Consider the following 19,340-nt stretch of genomic DNA (forward strand, 5'->3'; position numbering starts at 1 on the left):
ATCAGAAAATGTTTTATATGAACAGATTGCAGTTCAATAAAAAACTGAATTATGTGTCATCTGTTACAAGACAGAAACATACTATAGATTAAAAAGACTTCAAACAGGAAAAGTGCAGGATTTATCAAATTAATTTTATTTTCCTTTAACACCACAATAGAAAGCACTACTACATCAGTGACCAAATATAAACTCAAAAGAAAATAATCTTTCAATACATGGTCACAAACAACATGAACACAGACAAAACGCATAAGCATTTAGTTTGGATCTACAAATATGCTGTTCTACATTTGAGTGAAATTCCTCACTAACATATGTTAAAGTCTCTGGAATATGTTTTTCCTGTACTTACTCTATATGATTTAAACTCAAAGCATTTGTGTGTAAAATGTCAATCAAGGTCACTGCAATTTTGGTTACATTTTTAACAGGAGTATTCACTTGCAAAACACATCATTCTAAATAAGTGATTCCCTCACATGATCTATTTATATTAGGCAATTACAAGCAGATTTGTGGAGTTTCCATAGTGTTTCTTATAGAACAAGCTGAGACATTCACATACACTAATGAATGCCTTTGTTTCTCCGTGTCCAGTCTTCACTCATCTCATGTCAACTGCTGCTGGAACTTTGATGATCATGGCTACAGGAGAGACAGAAAAATCAGTTAGGATCTCCCTGCAACTAATACATTTGTAGAGTTAACAGGTGAATTTAATAGTTTAAATGTTTTACTTGTAATATAAATGTAATTTGGTAGCCATAGTAGAGAAGATGATAACTGATTGACTGAAATGATCAAAACTCTGGTTGCAGAATTTAGAACAGGCTGCATTTCTTTTTATTGGGAAAGTGGGACAACCAGACAAGTTTATTACAATAATCTACTCTTTATGTTATGAATACATACACTGTATTTTATATTCATTGACAGAGAGAGAACAGTTCATAGAATAGCAATATATCTGTATGAAAGCACTTATATGGACATTAGGTCCAGTCAGACCAAACACTGCTCATTTACTTTTATTTACTAGATGTAAATTAGTCAAAATGTAATAATTTAATGCAATAAACCAGTTTTGAAGGTGGAAGTATAAAGCTGAATTTCACCCATGTAATAATATCCCAAAAATATCAGTTGAAGGAAACATGTAAATGGAGAACTACAAAGGACCTAAGACTGAGCCCTGTGGCACACCACACTTTACCTGTGTCACTTTCGGCATCTCTTCATTTACAAAACAATTAACATGGTAGTTATCTGACAGGTAATATCTTAAGCAGGCAACCACCTGTCCACAAATGCCAATGTGATTCTTAAGTATGCTCAAAAATGTCTTGATCTATAGGGTCAAAACAGTGCTAAATAATACTAGAAGATACTATCCTAGTCAAGTGCTAAATAAGTATTTGGTTTGAGGAGTATGCGCACAACTGGAGTAGTAATAGCAATACTCTTTTTTATTCTAACTGGCATAGATTTCTTATGAGTTTACAATTAAAACTTGAGGCTTTCTCACATTATTTCTCACAGTCAACTGAGAATTATGTTCTCTCGTGTCCAGACAGAACAGGTGTAGAAGTATTTGGGGGCGATTTGGTATGTTTTGCGTGTATGTTTTTTGTACGGTAGGTGGCGTTATGAGTCTGTGTCGTCCCGCGTCACGTTACCTGCCAGACGGAAGAATCAGCCATTTCGAGCTAGCTGTGCGCTCTCTTGTATTTGTAACATTAGGGGAACGTAAACCATTTTCCGCGTCGTTCAGATCTTAAAGAATACCAGACTTTAATCTTGGTCAAATCAAAATTGTCTCAGTCATTATTTAGCCGTTTTTTTTAGTAATTATCGCTATCAATCTGGCTGGGTGCGGCTGAGAAACGACAACACGACAGATTTATATGGATATTTCTAGCTACGATCTTCATCTTTTTTAAGCTCCAGAAATTACACAACTCTACAATCAGTATGGGCATCGCGAAGTTGATGTTGCTTGTCTTATTATCCATGAACGGTAAGTAGTAATTTTATTTTTGTAGCTATAACACTTTCGGTTTTAATTAATAGGACCGGAAATAATGCGTATTTGCTTTTATACGCGTATTTTCATACTGCTTGTGGTTTTTAACATGCTCATAGCGATTGTTTTTTATTTGGATACAAGGCAGAGAATAAAAATGGGGTATGTTCTAAATTCTGCGCTATTTACCTTTATAATCCTCGGACGCCACTGGGTTTCAAGTTCAGGCCTTGCGGCGATAATACCAGCCTTTTGGAGATTGATGTCCAATTCACGTCGGGGCTTTGAGAACTGTGTGTGGTATATGTTACTTAGGTACATTTAATTATCGTCTCTCCGGTGTCCATTCGTGCAATCTGTGCGATTTTTGTTTAACAATCAGGATTCCGAGATGCCAATAGGCCTTATGCTTATTCGTCACAAACCTTTATTCGAGTTTCGTCTGTATTGCAAATATTTACAGATTTGGGGTCTCATTAATTTTGTTGATGCAATCTTATTTTTTTTGTACGACTGTCATGGCTGTTTTAAAAGATCAGTTGTTTTTGCTTTATGGCATGTTGTAGCCAATGATGTAGCCTACCATTCCTGCCTGCTTTGTTTTCTCAAATGTGTCTTTATCATAAATTGTAAACAGATTATAAACGCGATGATTGGACTACATATGATTGGTAGTTGCGTGTAGGCTATATTACGCAAGTTCATCGTACAGTACAGTTCGTCGTGTTTAGCTGCACAAACCAGTTTTTCATGGATTTTTGTTATGTCGTACTATGAGACAGCTAGATTTAAAGCTGAAGCATCTGTATGAAAATATAATATATAGCAAACGTTAACCTTGTTCATTCTAATTCTATATGATGCATAGCGGACTAATACTAAGCAAAATAAACTTTCATTCAATAACTAAGAAATAATTATTATTTATAAATGAAACATAATTGTCTATGTTAAGAATATGTCGGGTTAAATGCATAGCCTAAGTTAGCCTATATTATTAGCATATGCCGTGCTGATGATTTTCACAGATTTTTTTTTTAATCGAACGCGCACAGATGTCTTTACATTAATGTACTTCCAGTGAACATCCAGTAGGATATCATAAATCACTATGACAACTAGTATGCGAGCGAGCTCGTGCAAAGGTCTGACAACCTCAATACACAAGGGGGCGAAAGAGGAACATTAGGTTATCTATGCATCAAACCGGATGTGTTTTTTGTTCAGGTGTGTTCACATATTAATTTTTCTAATCAAGTTATACTATTTTTAAACTGTTTATCTTAAATGATATTAGTTAACATGGAGTAGAAACCGGTGCGCTAATTCACGCTACACTGACTCTGCAATGATTTTGGGTTATGAATTAGGCTAAGTAGCATTTCACAACGCAACATCGCGTTTCGCCTTGATGCGTTATTAATAATGGGGGCATTGAAGAAATATTAATCATTTACACTTTGCTGTGGTTGATTTTATCCACCGCGCTTTATAAATACCTTGCTTTGGTTAAAAAGTGGAAGTAGGCTATAGCTTGCTGAATGCTTATGCAAAGGAATTTTCTAAGATTTTGTTGGGTTGTAATGGAATGAGTGGCGAGTTTGTGATGTTTTGCTGTGGTTTTCTTCATCAGTGGATACTGGGAAAATATTGCAATGTTTTCTTAGGCCTGCACTTCTCTTTTATCAATCTATGATATACTAACAAATGTGTGTTTCTAAAAATAAATCTGCTGATTTAAAGCTCCAATTTTTGTTTATTAAAACAACGCCATGGTCATTGGTTCGATTCCCAGAGAATGCATGAGATGATCAAATGTATACATTTGAAAGCAACACCAGTCAGTTTAGATAAAAGCATTCGCCAAATGAATAATGCATCATCTATGCGTGGTTTATCAAATTAATCGCAAAATCATTTGAGTACCTGAATTGAACAATTTTCTTTTTAAAGAACTTATTCTTATGTAGAACAATTTAGTATGGTAGTGCAGTTATTGTGTAGATGCTTTTTTTATGTTTTGACCAACTATCCTTACCATCAAGATCAAAATATCACACAGACTATTTATACAACAAAAACTGTGAGAGATAATCTTCGAGCAAATGTAAAGGTATTGTAGCTCAATTGCAAGTTGTTGCATGTCTAGGGCCATATTGCTGTGCATATCTTTTTGTTCCCTGGGAGTCGAAACCATGACCTTGACATTGTAGTGCCATATGCTGCCAGCTGAGCTAAAAACAAATGTTGTTAAATAACCTTCATCTAGATTTGTGCTGTTTTGGGTCTTATTGACTTGCATTTTAAAGGAATAAAACACATTTTTAAATACGAATGTATGTCATACAGGTTTTAAAATGACATAGGAGTGAGAAAGAAAAATGATTTTAAATTTTAGGTGAACTTTCCCTTTAACAATGTTTTAACCAGGAATACTACTACAATTTTAGATGTGAAGAATTGAGATAGATGGTGTAGTTGTTGTCCTCAATGCAAAATCTATTAAGTTTTCTCTTACAGTTTTATCATCAGTTAATATAATTGTAATTGTGGTCTATTTTCAACAATGTGGTTAGGATTTTCTATGATGTAAAAGTTTAATTTCTAAGTGGCCAATCTTTGTTGTTAATCAGGATCCTATCAGGAAGGAAGAAAGGGATTTTGAAGCTTGGCAGTTATGAGTGTTTTTCAAGAGCCCTTCCCCCAGTGGGAGCCTTGGAAGTTAGCATAAAAAGACGTAACCGAAGACAAGAGGCCATTCTGAGGCCTCAGCACGCTGAACAACCTGCTTTTGTGTGGAAACAGCTAAACACTTAAAGGGATAGATCCCCAAAACCTAATCTTGTCATTTATTCACCCCTATTTAGCATTAATACACACAAAATGTTACTAAATCTGTTTGTCGTCTTGAAAATAGATAGCAGGGCATTAAATTACAAACCTAAGTATTGGTCTGACTATTGGAAAAACTGCTTCAAAATGTCCTGTAGTGTGTGACATGCTAAACTCCATTAAAAAAAAAGTAAGTAGCCTAATTTAAACAACAGTTTTCAACTTTGTTTTTGCCATAAAGAAGCTGACATGGCTTTAAAATCTGTATTACTACTATTAAACGTTTTTATTTTTATTTTTTTACTTTATTAGACTATTAATTATTTTCTTTAATTATATATATGTATATATATATATATAGTACAAGTATTGCATGTGCAGTCTGGAGGATACATTAAATAATTAGTTTTTCAATTTAAATTCACTATGACTAAATGTAATGTAAGAACAAGAATTTTTTACATTTTTTTTATATTTTTAAGTACAGCATATCATACAGCAAGACACTTGAAATCACCCATAAACATGAAAAACACATGCATGTACATTTATTTACAAAATGTACAATCGAAATGTCATGCGAACATGGTTCATGAACTCATTGTTATGCTTTTTATTATAGTCGGTTTGTGTTGTTTGTTGGTACTTTCCATTATGTGCCACTTGCAGAATTCTATCTCTACATTGTAGACCTATGAGACCCTTCATAAGTCTTAAATGTGTCAATTCAGTTGCTGTTTAAGCTTCTCAGTGTGATTATTCATGCAAGTTATTATCCTGACCGCTTCTCAAGGCTTTTAGACGGCAGGTTACTTTTCCCAGCGCTGATATGAAAGAGCTGATCACAGCAATTTCTGATTTATAGATGAGGATGTTAAAGAATACTTTTATAGAGATGTGTGTGTTGCTCAATAGAAATCGTTATACTGAGCCGTATGTCGCCCCCTGGTGGAAGACACCTCCTGTCTTCACCTGTATAGAAAACAATATTTACCGCCCAAAGGGCCTCAAGTCCGCTCTAGGAGCAAGAATGTCAGCGTATCGAGAAAAATAACGTCTCTGTCTGAGAAATGGTTTGACATAAGTGTACAATGTTGACTTTGTCAAGGTAATATATAGCGTATGGTTCAAATACTACCTGCAGTTTGATTCTTTACCAAAAGTTTCTCCGTGAATTCACCATCCACTGTTTTTGTCCGATGACAGATCTCTAGCTTAACGTATGGCATTATACGTGGTGTGTAGCACACATACAAAACACTAAACAGCTTCTTTGTATAGAAAAAATATTTCCCTTACCCTTAATTTGTTGACTGGCCGTCACAGTGTATGTCGTGTATAATGCATTATCCACCGCTTCGGTCCTCAATAGTTTCTAAACGCGTATAGATCTCTATCAACATTTTTTTATTTAAAAATAAATCCTTTACAGCTGTTTTAATCCGCCTAAATGGCTCAACAAAACCAACAAATAACGTAAATATCGTAATATTTAATTAAACGGAAGAAAAAGATCGTCGTCTCTATATGTTATAAAGCGCTACTGTATCATCCAGTTTCAATTTTAATATCGCAGCCAGACAATCGCACACCAGTTTCCGCATTCTGCTCGTCCGCCCTCTCGCGAGATTTCATTTAAAACTCAAGGATGGAACTACTTGTTTATTTGGAATGAGACGGGTTTTGTTTTTTTTTTGATTTGGATCCTGCATTACACATGCCTTACCAGATTTCTGAAATGGTTTGTAAATATAGTGTATTATATTACTATAAAAACAGTAGTCTGACCATAATTTATGTCCCATATAACACGCAATTTAAGTAAAATACACTGTAAAAAATGCTGGGTTGTTTTAACCCAACTTTGGGTCAAATATGGACTAACCCAACTGTTAAAATTAAATTACATTTTTCAATTACACTTTTAACCCAAAAGTTGGGTTAGTCCATATTTGACCCAAAGTTGGGTTGAAACAACCCAGCATTTTTAGAGTGTACATTAACGTGTAACACGTACTATGATTTTCACTGATACAGAATGTATATTTGTGCATATATGCAAAATATTTAAAATATTAAATGGCTTATTTATCTCTTTTTTATATTTAAGGTAGGCTACAGATGCATGTGTATGTACATTAAATGAAAATGTTTTGTTTAAACATATTTAACGTGTTGTGTATTCTATAGTTTTGTGCATGCTTATATTTATTTTTTAGAGCTATCACTGTATATTTAGTAATATACTAGATTTTTTTCTTCTAAATGTGGGGCTTATTTAGAGTTCTGCGTAGAAAAATACTTGTAAACTGTTGCAGATGGCATGAAACTTATGATCTCAGCTGAAGAATATTATTGTTATACTGGTGTTTTCTTTGTTTCTGGTTGTTCTCCAGGTGTGTTTGGTGTTGAGACAGATCCAGTGGAGATACGTGAATTGATGGAAGGAGATTCTGTCGTTCTAGACACCAAGTGTATTACCAAACTACAGAAAGATGATAAGATAGTGTGGAAGTTTGGATCTAATGTCATAGCTACAATCAAGGCCAATAATCCCTTATTATATGACACTGATGATGCAAGATTCAAAGACAAACTACAAATAAACGATCAAACTGGGGACCTCACCATCAGAAACACCAGAACCACACACTCTGGGTTTTATGAAGTGAACATCACCAATATCACTCACACAACATACAGGAGATTTAGTGTTACTGTCCTTGGTAAGCACTCTTTTATGACAAAGAGGAACATATTTTAATACTTAATTTTTCTAAATGAACTGCAGTGTTTGGGTCATACAGAATGTTTCTTTTAATTTAACACACACACACATATATATATATATAAGTCTATATTTGTGCTTTGTCATATTACAGATATTTAATGCCAATGGTGAAATAAATATGTTGATGTATTCGTTTGTAAATAATATTTTATTTGCACTTGTGATTTTTTTTCTCTGAGTATTTTCTGAATGTGTTTTTTATATTATATTTTATATATATATATATATATATATTAGAATTATTGTCAGAACACAATCATTAACATCAGTTATTTATGTGCATTATTCTACATGTATTTCAGATGCGATTCCTACAAAAGTTTCAGTAACGGCGGGAGAGTCTGCCCTTTTACAGCATAATATTGCTGATATACACATTTATGATGTGATAGAGTGGAAGTTCGAATACGGAGAGACTCCCATAGCTCAAATCAACAAACAAAACAGTAAAAACCCCTCATATAATGAAGCTGATGAGAGATTCAGAGACAGACTGCAGCTGGATCAGACCGGCTCTCTGACCATCACAAACACCAGAACCACAGACTCTGGACTTTATAAGCTACAGGTGCAAGGTACAAACATACCGACCAAACACAGGAAGTTTCGTGTTACGGTCGATGGTGAGTAGATCAACGTTCTCAAAGTGTTGTTTGTGCTAGTCATTTTAATGTTTGTAAGTAATAATTTGCATGGAGAAACCCTGAACTGTGTAACTGATTGAAGATTCATATAAACGCTTAAAGATGCTTGTCATTTATGTATTTATTTTAAAACTGACTGTCTCTCTTTGTCCATTACAGAATCTGGGTTGTCCATAGGCATTATAGTGCTGATATGCGTGTGTGTTATTGCACTGATCTTGGTGGTGGTTGGGATTTACTGTCGGCAACGAAGTCGACAAGGCCAGTATTAACCAAAGTAAGCATTTTTAATGCAGAATTTTGAAATGTTATGTTGAACTTAATGATTTGCTGCATTGTTTAATGACATCAGTGATTGTTCAGACAATATTTATAGTATTTCACTAAATGACAGCAGAAGAATACTTCAATGATTTTGAGATCTGGTTTCAATTTCACATTTTAGCCAGAAGGTTTACCTTCACTTGTGCCAATACACTTTATACTGTCTTTTATTACTCTTTCTGTGCTTACTTTCAGGTGAAGATAAAGGAAATGGGGTACAGGATCCATTGAAAGGACAGCAATAGTTCAGTGCTTCTGTAACATAAGCTGTGGATGAAATCAACCTGTGTGCTGCTGAGTTGTAATAGAGAATATGCTTACATATGTTGTACATTCGTTGGAACAGTTTGCACTACATGCTGATCAATGATCCTATTACTTTATGGTGCACTTCTTTTTTTTGCGTATAATTATAAGATATCGTACCTGTTATTGATACATATATAGTCATGGTGGCTGGTGGGACCATTGAATGCAGCTTTGAAAGTTTTAGGTGCAAATTCTTTAGATCACCTGACATCTGAAGGTGTCATTTAAAAAAAAAAAATAACAATAATAAAGTTTTCCTTAGAGATTGATTCATGCTTTAAAGGGGATTATAAAAGGAGATTGTGTGATAGATGTTTTCTTCATGTGCAAACGACTTAAGGGATGAGGCTGTTTTGTGGTTAAAATCTGCAAATGCATTTTTTTTTTTCATGGTGTTATGGAAATGTGCCTCTTTTTTTATGTTTTTAAGATCTATATTTTACTGTGACTTTGATACTGTGTTTACATGGGGACAGATTATGATAAACTCTTGTGAACGGTGATTTGGGTGTTGAATGTGACCTGTTATGTAGGCCCACATATTTCTTTTTTAATTATTATTGTGAAATTCAAGCTTTTTTTAAATCATTGAGATTCATAAGTAATATGAATTCCAAAGTTATTGCACTTATTGTAATAATTCATTGAATTACCTCCCCCTCCCAACAACATGTTTTTATGTTCTTAGGCTGCTAGTTTGTAATTGAAAATCTTGATGCCTTTTTGTATATTGGGAAATATCTGGAATAATAAAGAAGGAACATATATGCAGCGACATTAATCACAATTTTTCTCTGGAATTTTTATAGCATCCAATTAACATGATTTCAGTGGTGTCAGATATTGAGGGAAAAAAAATAAATTCATTTACATGATCTAGTGTAATGTTTTCTAAAAGTGTAAAAGTCTCAGAACATACATTTTGAAAAAAACTCATTTTCTGAACAATGGAAACATCTGTTGGTCAAATGTAGGTACAAGAGGAAGTGGTACTTAGGTGGACGATGGTCCGGTTCCTGTTGTTGTATTCACACATGACTGAATAACTCTTAGAAGTCGACTGGTGAAGGTAGCCTAGATCTAAAACCACCTTAACCAGATTTAATAGAGCCGGTCGCTAGAAGGCGCTGTAAACTGACCTACAACAGAACATGCTGCTGCCTACAGCAGGTGTTTTTCAGCGTTTTCCCCATCAAAAAGCAAACGCACTGGTTTTTCTTTCTTTCAGCACAGCCATCGTTATGAAAAAATCATTTATGAATTTCGGAATCGGTCTTCAGTTGGGGTTTTAGCTTGTAATTCTCTGTCAGTTTGGCTGTGGCTAGGAAACCACCCATAATCAAACGGCCAGTCTTCTCAGATTTATTTAAATAATCGTCGTAGTAAACTCATATTTTACTAAGATGTTCAGAAATATGAAGAATCTAGTTGTCCTCGCTTTTTTCTTGTTTTTCGCTGACGGTAAGTCGTGGAATTCTGTTCATGTTTGGTCACTTTCGTTTCACTCAATGGAAACAGGAAGTGGGGTGCGTTTGTTGACATTTAAAATATTTTTGGAACTATTTTATAGCGGTAGTAAGTCGTGTATACACCTTAAATGCTTTGTTTTTGGAGGGAGTATTCCATAAGTGCATCGACACAATAGATATATTGTCCAGATCTACCGCATGTGCTTTGTGTACGTAGTTTGCGTATTTTACGTTTCAGCGTCGTGACGTCGTTGATGTGGGGTTTTTGCATTGTCGCTGTTTTTGCATAAACCATTAAACAGGGCCTTTATTGAGCGAATATTTGTTGTGTGTGCAAACACACGTTTATTTACCTACTTCATTAACATAAAAAATACTATTTTCTGTATCTTCTTTACCTAGCTACAACAAATCCAATTGTTTATTACTGTTACTTATTTACGTAGCCTTTTTGGTCAAATTTGGATTCTGTACTGTTTTATTTATTGTTTATGTATGTTTAAGTTAGTTTTACATAGACCTATTTGAGCATATGACATTTAGTTCGAGACAATTCAGTGATTATAATCTATGTGCAATAGGCAGTGTTGGGGGTAACGCATTACAAGTAACGCGAGTTACGTAATCAGATTACTTTTTTCAAGTAACTAGTAAAGTAACGCATTACTTTTTAATTTACAAGACAATATCTCATTTACTTTTTCAAATAAGTAACGCAAGTTACTTTTTATTTTCCAATTTATTGATTGGCAGCTCTCCTGTCCCCATGTTGAGAGAAATCAGATGTTACTGTAGTTCTAAAATAAATATGAATATGCATTAATTCATCTCACTCACAAAAAAACCCCCACAGATTCAGTATTCCTCAAAATGAATAAAAAAATGCAACTCAGAATATGACGCAAACCTGCAATAATTAAATGTTAAACAACACCAATATCCTTTATGTATTTAATGCCATTCTATTAACCAATGTCTTTGCTTCTTACCTTCGATGATCCAGTTCAACCGTACTAATAAGTAAAAATTACTCTAGACAAACGTGTCTTTTTTTATTGCTGAAGTGTGTTGAAATTTCTTCTTCTGCATTCTACTGTACGGACGTAAATTTACTTTCCCTTCATCCTGAGGCTTATTCATTTCACGTTTGGTATGAAAAGGCTTTTATATTTGCCAAAAATATAACTTTTTTATTTTAAAAACAAACAAGCAAGCCCTGTCCAGATTTAAAAAGTAATGCAAAAGTAACGTAACGCATTACTTTCCATAAAAAGTAACTAAGTACCGTAATTAGTTACTTTTTTTATGGAGTAACGCAATATTGTAATGCATTACTTTTAAAAGTAACTTTCCCCAACACTGGCAATAGGAGTTATATGTTATAAATTAATTGTGTATTTGTTTTCTAGCTGTGTTTGGTTTTGAGACCGATGGCGTGAAGTCGATATCAGTGATGGAGGGAGATTCTGTCACTCTACACACTTGTCTAAATCAAATACAAAAATATGACACAATACTGTGGAAGTTTGAAAACACTCTCATAGCTCAATTCAACAAGGCTTCCCAAACGTTCTCGACGAAAGATGGTAATGATGGGAGATTTAGAGATAGACTGGAGTTAAACACTGAATCTGGATCTCTGACCATTAGGAACATCAGAACTAACCACTCCGGGTTTTATAAAGTGGACATGATCAGCACGAGCGGCTCCTCAAACAGGAGATTCAATGTGACTGTAACTGGTGAGTAGTGCATTGATGATTATATTCAGCAGAAATCTGAACTTGTTGTGGAATTAACACATTGATTACAGTTGGGAATTAATTTACAGTTGTGAAATGGTCGATTTTAGGTTTTACATGCAAATAAATAGCATTACATTGAAAGTGAAAAAACACAGATTAAAACACCATTTATTCATAATATGTGTCGACAAAAATCATACCCAGACAGCTGAGAATTTTTAAAAGTGAGAATCACAACATGACTAGAAACTGAACAACAACAAAAAAAACATTTAAAGCATAAATAACAGCAGCAAACAATGAAGGGAAGCTTTGGGTTTAAGCAAACAGATAGATCTCACCTGGATTATTTCATTACATTGAAACTCTATCCTTGTAGTGAAGATTTAATCCGTGAAAGAAGGTCCCATCACAATCAGCTTTTCTTGAAATGGGTCCCTAGGTTTGTGCAGTTCATTCCCTCTGTTTGGCCTTCAAACTCTCTCTCTTTGTTGTCTTGTGACCTGCCAGCCCACTCCCATAGTAAGAATCCCACAGTTTTTTTTTTTTAGACCACATTGTAGTGAGGTGGTCTGGTTCCTATATATTATGCAAATAAATCTGAGGAAAGTTGTCACATGTGTTTTGTATATTGAACTTTTCTACCTTTATTAATTACAATACTGGTTGTCTAAAACATTAATGTGAAAATTTTGAAGTAGTTACTAATTGTTTGCCTTTGTAAAGTTTAGACTAGTATTTAGTATTTAAAATCCCCTTTAAATGTATTGTTTAAATGTATTGTATCTATATACATTAATTTGGTGTAGTTGTGGTGCAAATAATCATCTGTGACACTCTTCCAGGTGTGTTTGATCCAGATGCAGATAAATTAAAGCCTGTGTCAGCAAAGGAGGGAGAATCTGTCACTCTAAATACTGATTTTAAAGTACAGAAAGATGATCTGATGCTGTGGAAGTTTGGACGAGCCACAGTCGGATGCAAATATAATCCACTTCATCATGTCCCGTGTCAAAGTGATGTGACTGCAATCGCTAAAATTGATGGAGAAACCCGTGAGGTCTCATCAGATACTGGTTACAGTGAGATGTTTAATAATAGACTGAAAATGGACAAACTGACCGGATCTCTTACCATCACAAACATCAGACCTGAACATTCTGGGTTTTATATACTACAGATTAGTAATAACACTGGGACCAAATACAGGAGATTCAACGTTACTGTTAGTGGTGAGTATCACAGGCAATTTTAAACTGCACTTTGATTTTATATTAAGTTATATATTAGAATGTTTTTGGGAATTATTTTACTATATAGTGTAAATGTATTTAAATGAGATGCAGTTATCCTAAGATTCTCATTTTATTTGTGTCAATATGTGAGGTAGTTTCTCAACACTGTGCTAATTTCCGATAATTTTTTTAGCCGTCACGAAATCCCACTCGCATGTAGTTTGGATGTCAATCGCTATAGTGCTTTTGTTGATGGTGGCAGTTTGGTGTTTGGCTACGGGCTTTAAAAACAGGCGCAACAGGAACTGTAAGTAACAGAAATGCAAATCTTTTCAACAAATTTTGTTAGGTGTTTCTTTAGGTGTAATTATTATAATAATGGGTTATTACAAAATAATCTCATTGTGAAAAAAATACTCAAGTGATGGAAAATAGATACCACTGAGATGCATTTAAGAGGGGTTATGTGGTTTTACCTTCATTCCTAGTTTTGTTCGGGAAACTGAGGTCAAATAACTGCTGTCAATCTACAGGGGCGCAGGAACCGGGTGAGTGTTTCCTTCAGATAATACTCAGCTTCCTGTGCTTGAGTGTGAACATAATTAATCTATAATAGTGTAAATGGACTTTTCTTTATTTCTTACTGACAATGTTGTTCATTTGAATTCTGGCTTTGTTTGACCAATGTTTGTTGATAAAACAGAATCAATGCCAAAGTCAGTGATAGAGGGAGAGCCTGTCACTCTCAACACTGATCGTACTGAACTACAGAGAGGTGGTGTGATAGAGTGGAAGTTTGGAGGCAGCGTCATAGCAAAAATCAGCAGAGCAGCCAATAAGATCTGTCAGAAGACTTATGATGGTGCTGATGAGAGGTTCAGAAACAGACTGGAGCTGGACTGTAAGACTGGATCTCTGACTATCACAAACTCCAGAACCACAGATTCTGGAGATTATCAACTACAGATTGCCACCAATGGAAAAGTGGAACTATACCGAAAATTCAATGTTTCTGTCTTTGGTGAGTAGCTCAGATTTGCTTGTATATATCATCATTAAGATGCACTTTATGAATTTTTACCTGTTATGTTTTTTGTGTAGTAGGACAACAACATTATCTCTTCACATCTTCGGTGATTATTCTGTGCTTTCTTATAGATTCGAGTCAAAACATACCTAAAGAGTCAGTTGAGTCTCCTTTGATGAGTGAAGAGATGGAGTTGGAGTTGGTATAATGCTATTAACATTGATGAGAAATGTGTCATATATGCATATATGTTATTTGCCTCTAAAAAGTTCTACACCCATGAATGACCAAGAACTCGCCATATCAGAAATGTTATGTACATAAAGTGCAGCTAATGTATGTGAATGTTGTGTTTTTGTACATATCCTTGAGCCTGTGATGTGTTTACCGACATGCTTTTGCTGAAATAATACATTTTATTTACTTGTGTCTAGCACTGTAATTTTCTAATTGATATGCCTTTTTCTGTGAGCGTATAAAGTACTTAATCATATCTATAATGCACTTTGTATGACTGTTTAACCAAATAATAATAGAAGACACTACGGCTTTAGCACTGCTATTATGAAACACTGGAAATACAGCATTGTTGCTTTATTTTTTTTACGTTTGCTGCTCAGTGAATAAATGTGGGAGAAAATGGCCTCAATTTTAAATTTCCATTTGTGATTTGGTACTTTGAGTCTTATTTTTTGTTGAATATATTTATTATTATTATTTTTTTTTTTTTACAAGTGTTATGTAGCCTACACTCTAAAAAATGCTGGGTTAAATACAACCCAGTGCTGGGTAAAATAGGGACAAACCCAGCAATTGGGCTGTTTTGACCCAGCGGTTGGGTTACTACCCAGAAGGTTGGGTTAAACATTTAACCCAACCGCTGGGTTTGTCCCTATTTAACCCAGCATTTTTTAGAGTGTAACTCTAAAAAACAGAAATTCAATCTTGACAATGTATTGTGTTTTCTATCAGTTTGTCATGTGATCAGATCTGACTATGAAATCTTAAATGTGACATGAATTTAAATGTACTTTTGAAACTGATTCGCTGCTGGTCTATATGCTCTTACTCTAAAAAATGCTGGGTTAAATATAACCCAGTGCTGGGTTAAAAAGGGACAAACCCAGCTATTGGGTTGGTTTGACCCAGCGGTTGGGTTGTTTTGATTTGATTGGGTTGTTATATTTAACCCAGCATTTTTTAGAGTGTACTGGGAATGATGGGTTTGTTTTTCCTTTTAACTCTTAAATTTACAAAATATGTAAAAGAGAATTATTATATAAATAAAAAGTAAACTGCCATATGCAAACGATTTAGCATCTTTGTGTCAGTTTGTTCATTGATATTCATAGAGGTGTATATGTATGTACATATATATATGTTTATGAAGATGTTTGACTTTTTGACCTTTGAGACACTTTGAAATTGTATGACGTCAGACAGTAGTATGTCCTTATTCGCAGAAGTCACGTGACTTGGTAGGTTTGTCTCGAGTCTCTCATCAGCACCGTGAATCACTGCCGTCATTCAGTTTGGATGCGGTCAGAAGCGGCGTTAAAATGCGGAACCATTCTCTAATTTTGTGGGTTTTATTATTCGTGGACGGTGAGTCGGTTTTATTTTAATAAATTCAGCACTTTCGGTTTCAGTAGGCAATGAACTGGACACAGATAATACGCATTTGCTATTATTATTTTATATCTCCAGTGTTTCCTAAAACTTTAAACGATATTTACTTATCTATAAACAGATGTTGTGATGAGTCGCACTGTGAATAATGACACATGACAGCTTATGTTTTGTGGTAATGAACTTGTGCACGTGTGTGTTTAGTAGTGAAGACTAGAGGGCGCTGACGGCCTTTAATATTCTGCGCATCAATATTTTACATTAAAACTGACAACACCACAAACGCATTAGTAGATATCCCCGCCGTCAATCCGGGCTATAGACAGAGCACATATTTATTCATAAAGCTGTTATCAATGTGAATTAAAGTGTTATTGTTAGGCGTGATAATCCTGTTTATTGCTTCAATAAACCGGAAATAGTAAACACGCCCTTGAGATAAACCATCATTTTCAAACTCGTAATTATCGCTTTTGCTTTGAAGTGCTTTACTGAATGATGTTGTAACAGTACAGTAGGTGGAGTGGGTTTGAATTACTGTGGTAATCAGCAGTATTTTAATTAAATGTATTTGAAATACGTATTTAATGACTAAATACGTAGCCTAGCCTATTGTGTACTTTGTATTTTGCTGATCAATAAAAATGAAATGTAATTTGTAATTAGATACTTTGAGAGACCGTAGTTTGTATTTGAAATACGCAAAATACATAATCAAGTGATCAAGTAAATAATTTTAATACAACATATTTGTTGTACAATAACATTATACATGCATTTATTTATCACACCGTGCTTCTTAATTACATTTCCTTGCATTTGTACATAACACTCATGTACACACAAATACCATATATTGTTTATTTTGTGTATTGTGTTCTTTCCAAAAAAATTATTATTAAATATTTACTTATTCTATATATGTTTATTATCTGTGTCTTGTCTTTTTACTGTCATTCTGTTTGTGCTGTGGAAGCCTCTGTCGCCATAACAAATTCCTTGTATGAGTAAAAAGCTCTTTCTTCACCTGTGTTACTAGTACTGCCAACTACCATAGCTTCTGGCTAGATTCAAGTGAATCAGATATCCTGTTGGATCCTGGTTAGTCCCCCCTCCAAAAAACAAAAACAAAAAAACAAATCACTTGTTAATTACTCACCCTCATGTCATTCCACTCCTGTAAGGCTTTGGAACATAAATTAAGATATTTTTTTAAAGCTTTCTGTCCCTCTACAGACAGTCATGCAACTTACACATTCAAAGTCCAGAACAGTAGGAAAGACATCATTAAGTAATCTGTCTGGAGTTTATAAGGTGGAGATCAACACCATCAGTATGATCTTGCACAGGAAATTCAAAGTTACTCTTGGTGAGTAGCTCAAATTTTCTGTAAGATTATATTTTTGTTATCATATTTTAGCGAACAGTTTAGCTGCTCAAATTAACACTTAAATGTACACAGATTTTTCACTGAATTTTAACGTTAAAGATACAGCCTGCAGGCAACTAATATGTAAATTGACAACGTGCCTCGACCTGATATTTATGAAAAATACTCCAGGCTGAGAACACAGTTCACGCTTTCAGATCAGGTCTTGTGGTAGATCGTGCTGCTTCTCGGCGAATTGTCCATTTTATACCCGGTTACAGTAGGCTATAAAATGGACCACCCATCAGTGGTGACACCCAGTAGCTAGACTGAAAATTTGATTCAAGGTTCTTGAATGAAATGGACAGAACTAAACCAGTAACTAGGCAGCAAATTATATATATAAAAAAATCGTCATGTCTTTTATAAGCATCTTAAAATGCCAGTTGCACAATTAATAAAAATGAGTACCATCAGCCATTCAAAATTCATCAGTGCCAACTATTTTAATTTTGAATGGCTGATCCTCATTAAAGGAGGTCCTCTTTGAAGTGCTACAAGCTCTTGGTGCGTAAAGAAGATCTGTAAAGTTGCAAAGACTAAAGTCTCAAATCCAAAGAGATATTCTTTATAAAAGTTAAGAGTCAACAACGCCTACCTAAAACGGCTCGTTCAAACATGCCCCCACATACCTACATCACAATGTGGGAAGATTTGCATAACACCGCCCAAATGTTCACGCAAATAAAGAAGGCGTAACTTTTATTCTTGCTGTAGTATTGTTGCTGCCGCCATGTCGTAAAGACGCTGTGTTTTGTTGTGAAAGCGAAACTACTTTCTTTGGCCTTCCAAAAGAGGACAATATCCGCTTCGTCATGCCTAGAGCTGATCCGTGCTGGTCGCTGAGGAAATACATCAACTTTGCGCTGTGGACGAAGTGCAGTCCAGCCCGGGGTCGTCACATGTGGTTGCTGCACGCCTGCCGGCCGCTCCATCATCGAATCCGCCGGCCGCAGCTCACTCTAGCCTGCCGTGTGTGACGCTGTGTGTTTTGTTGTGAAAGCGAAACTACTTTGTTTGGCCTTCCAAAAGAGGACACAGCTAGAAATCAGTGGTTAAGTTGTATGTACAACACTGTTCCAGAACAGTTCAACCCAAATATTCAGATGTGTGCAGCACATTTTATGGAGGACTGTTTCCTGTTCCTGGTAGAGTAGACTACAATGCCGGCAGTTCTGACTCACAGACTGTAAGTACGTTTAAATATTTAAAGAATTTGCCACTGACGATTCAAACGCAAGTTTTGGGTAGAGTAGAGTAGCGCTTGTTGTTTGTCACTTCTCCGATCACAAATGCAGACATGGTTTTATGTTTACGCGGCATGATGCAACGCGTAAAAAGACAGTATAAGTCATTATAATCCGTAATTATGTCCCCACTTGATGCAACAATGCCTCGTTTACAATGTTTTTGTGTCATTGCTCCGGCCGGGACACGGCATCACAGTATGGTGAGGGACGTAACATTTCCGTCACATGCTTGAGGTATTCGGTCAATCACAACGCACTGGATAGCTGGCCAATCAGAGCACACCTCGCTTTTCATACCGATGAGCTTTGTAAAAATCAACGTGTTTCAGAAAGGCAGGGCATAGAGGAGCAACAATAATGTACAGTATGTGGAAAATAATGTTTTTTTTAACCTTAAATCGCATAAACATATTTCATTACACCAAATACACAAAATAATGTTCTTTTTAGCAACATCACCCCCCTTTGACCCCTTTAAATAGTACAAATGAACCAAAGTCTTGAGTTTTGTCTGTAGTTATTAATAGTTTTTATATGCTCATTCTACATATAGTGTGATCCAAACACTGTCATCACAACTGTGCTACTGTTATATTTTGTATTTTATATATATATATATATATATATATA

General features: G+C 35.0%; 2 protein-coding genes across 3 annotated transcripts; both read left to right on the forward strand.

Moving 5' to 3' along the window:
• The first annotated feature begins 1,131 nt into the window (after positions 1 to 1,131).
• On the forward strand, positions 1,132 to 9,698 carry LOC107566688 (uncharacterized). Of its 2 annotated transcripts, none has more exons than XM_016252199.1 (5): positions 1,132 to 2,020; positions 7,255 to 7,584; positions 7,952 to 8,272; positions 8,453 to 8,554; positions 8,813 to 9,698. In XM_016252199.1, exons 1-5 carry the CDS (start codon positions 1,975 to 1,977, stop codon positions 8,860 to 8,862), a joined length of 849 nt encoding a protein of 282 aa, XP_016107685.1. In that variant the 5' UTR covers positions 1,132 to 1,974; the 3' UTR covers positions 8,863 to 9,698. The 2 variants fall into 2 exon arrangements, with proteins under 2 accessions (XP_016107685.1, XP_016107686.1); XM_016252200.1 differs by having other exon boundaries at positions 1,134 to 2,020; positions 8,453 to 8,570.
• A 379-nt stretch (positions 9,699 to 10,077) lies between these two features.
• Positions 10,078 to 15,041, forward strand: LOC107566686 (uncharacterized). The gene is made up of 7 exons (XM_016252198.1): positions 10,078 to 10,387; positions 11,805 to 12,137; positions 12,986 to 13,372; positions 13,569 to 13,682; positions 13,864 to 13,923; positions 14,079 to 14,396; positions 14,534 to 15,041. Exons 1-7 carry the CDS (start codon positions 10,330 to 10,332, stop codon positions 14,608 to 14,610), a joined length of 1,347 nt encoding a protein of 448 aa, XP_016107684.1. The 5' UTR covers positions 10,078 to 10,329; the 3' UTR covers positions 14,611 to 15,041.
• Positions 15,042 to 19,340: the final 4,299 nt, after the last annotated feature.

The sequence above is a fragment of the Sinocyclocheilus grahami genome, unplaced genomic scaffold (genome assembly GCF_001515645.1).
Source record: "Sinocyclocheilus grahami isolate Dianchi unplaced genomic scaffold, SAMN03320097.WGS_v1.1 scaffold1092.1, whole genome shotgun sequence".
NCBI classification, from domain to species: domain Eukaryota; kingdom Metazoa; phylum Chordata; class Actinopteri; order Cypriniformes; family Cyprinidae; genus Sinocyclocheilus; species Sinocyclocheilus grahami.

Excerpts from the sequence above, each read along its gene's own strand:
- LOC107566688 (XM_016252199.1), top strand. The coding sequence starts at position 1,975 with ATGGGCATCGCGAAGTTGATGTTGCTTGTCTTATTATCCATGAACG. Across the intron at positions 2,021-7,254 it reads TGTCTTATTATCCATGAACG|GTGTGTTTGGTGTTGAGACA; the intron begins GTAAGTAGTAAT and ends GTTGTTCTCCAG. Across the intron at positions 8,273-8,452 it reads GTTTCGTGTTACGGTCGATG|AATCTGGGTTGTCCATAGGC; the intron begins GTGAGTAGATCA and ends TGTCCATTACAG.
- LOC107566686 (XM_016252198.1), top strand. The coding sequence starts at position 10,330 with ATGTTCAGAAATATGAAGAATCTAGTTGTCCTCGCTTTTTTCTTGTTT. Across the intron at positions 12,138-12,985 it reads ATTCAATGTGACTGTAACTG|GTGTGTTTGATCCAGATGCA; the intron begins GTGAGTAGTGCA and ends ACACTCTTCCAG. Across the intron at positions 13,683-13,863 it reads AAACAGGCGCAACAGGAACT|TTTTGTTCGGGAAACTGAGG; the intron begins GTAAGTAACAGA and ends CTTCATTCCTAG.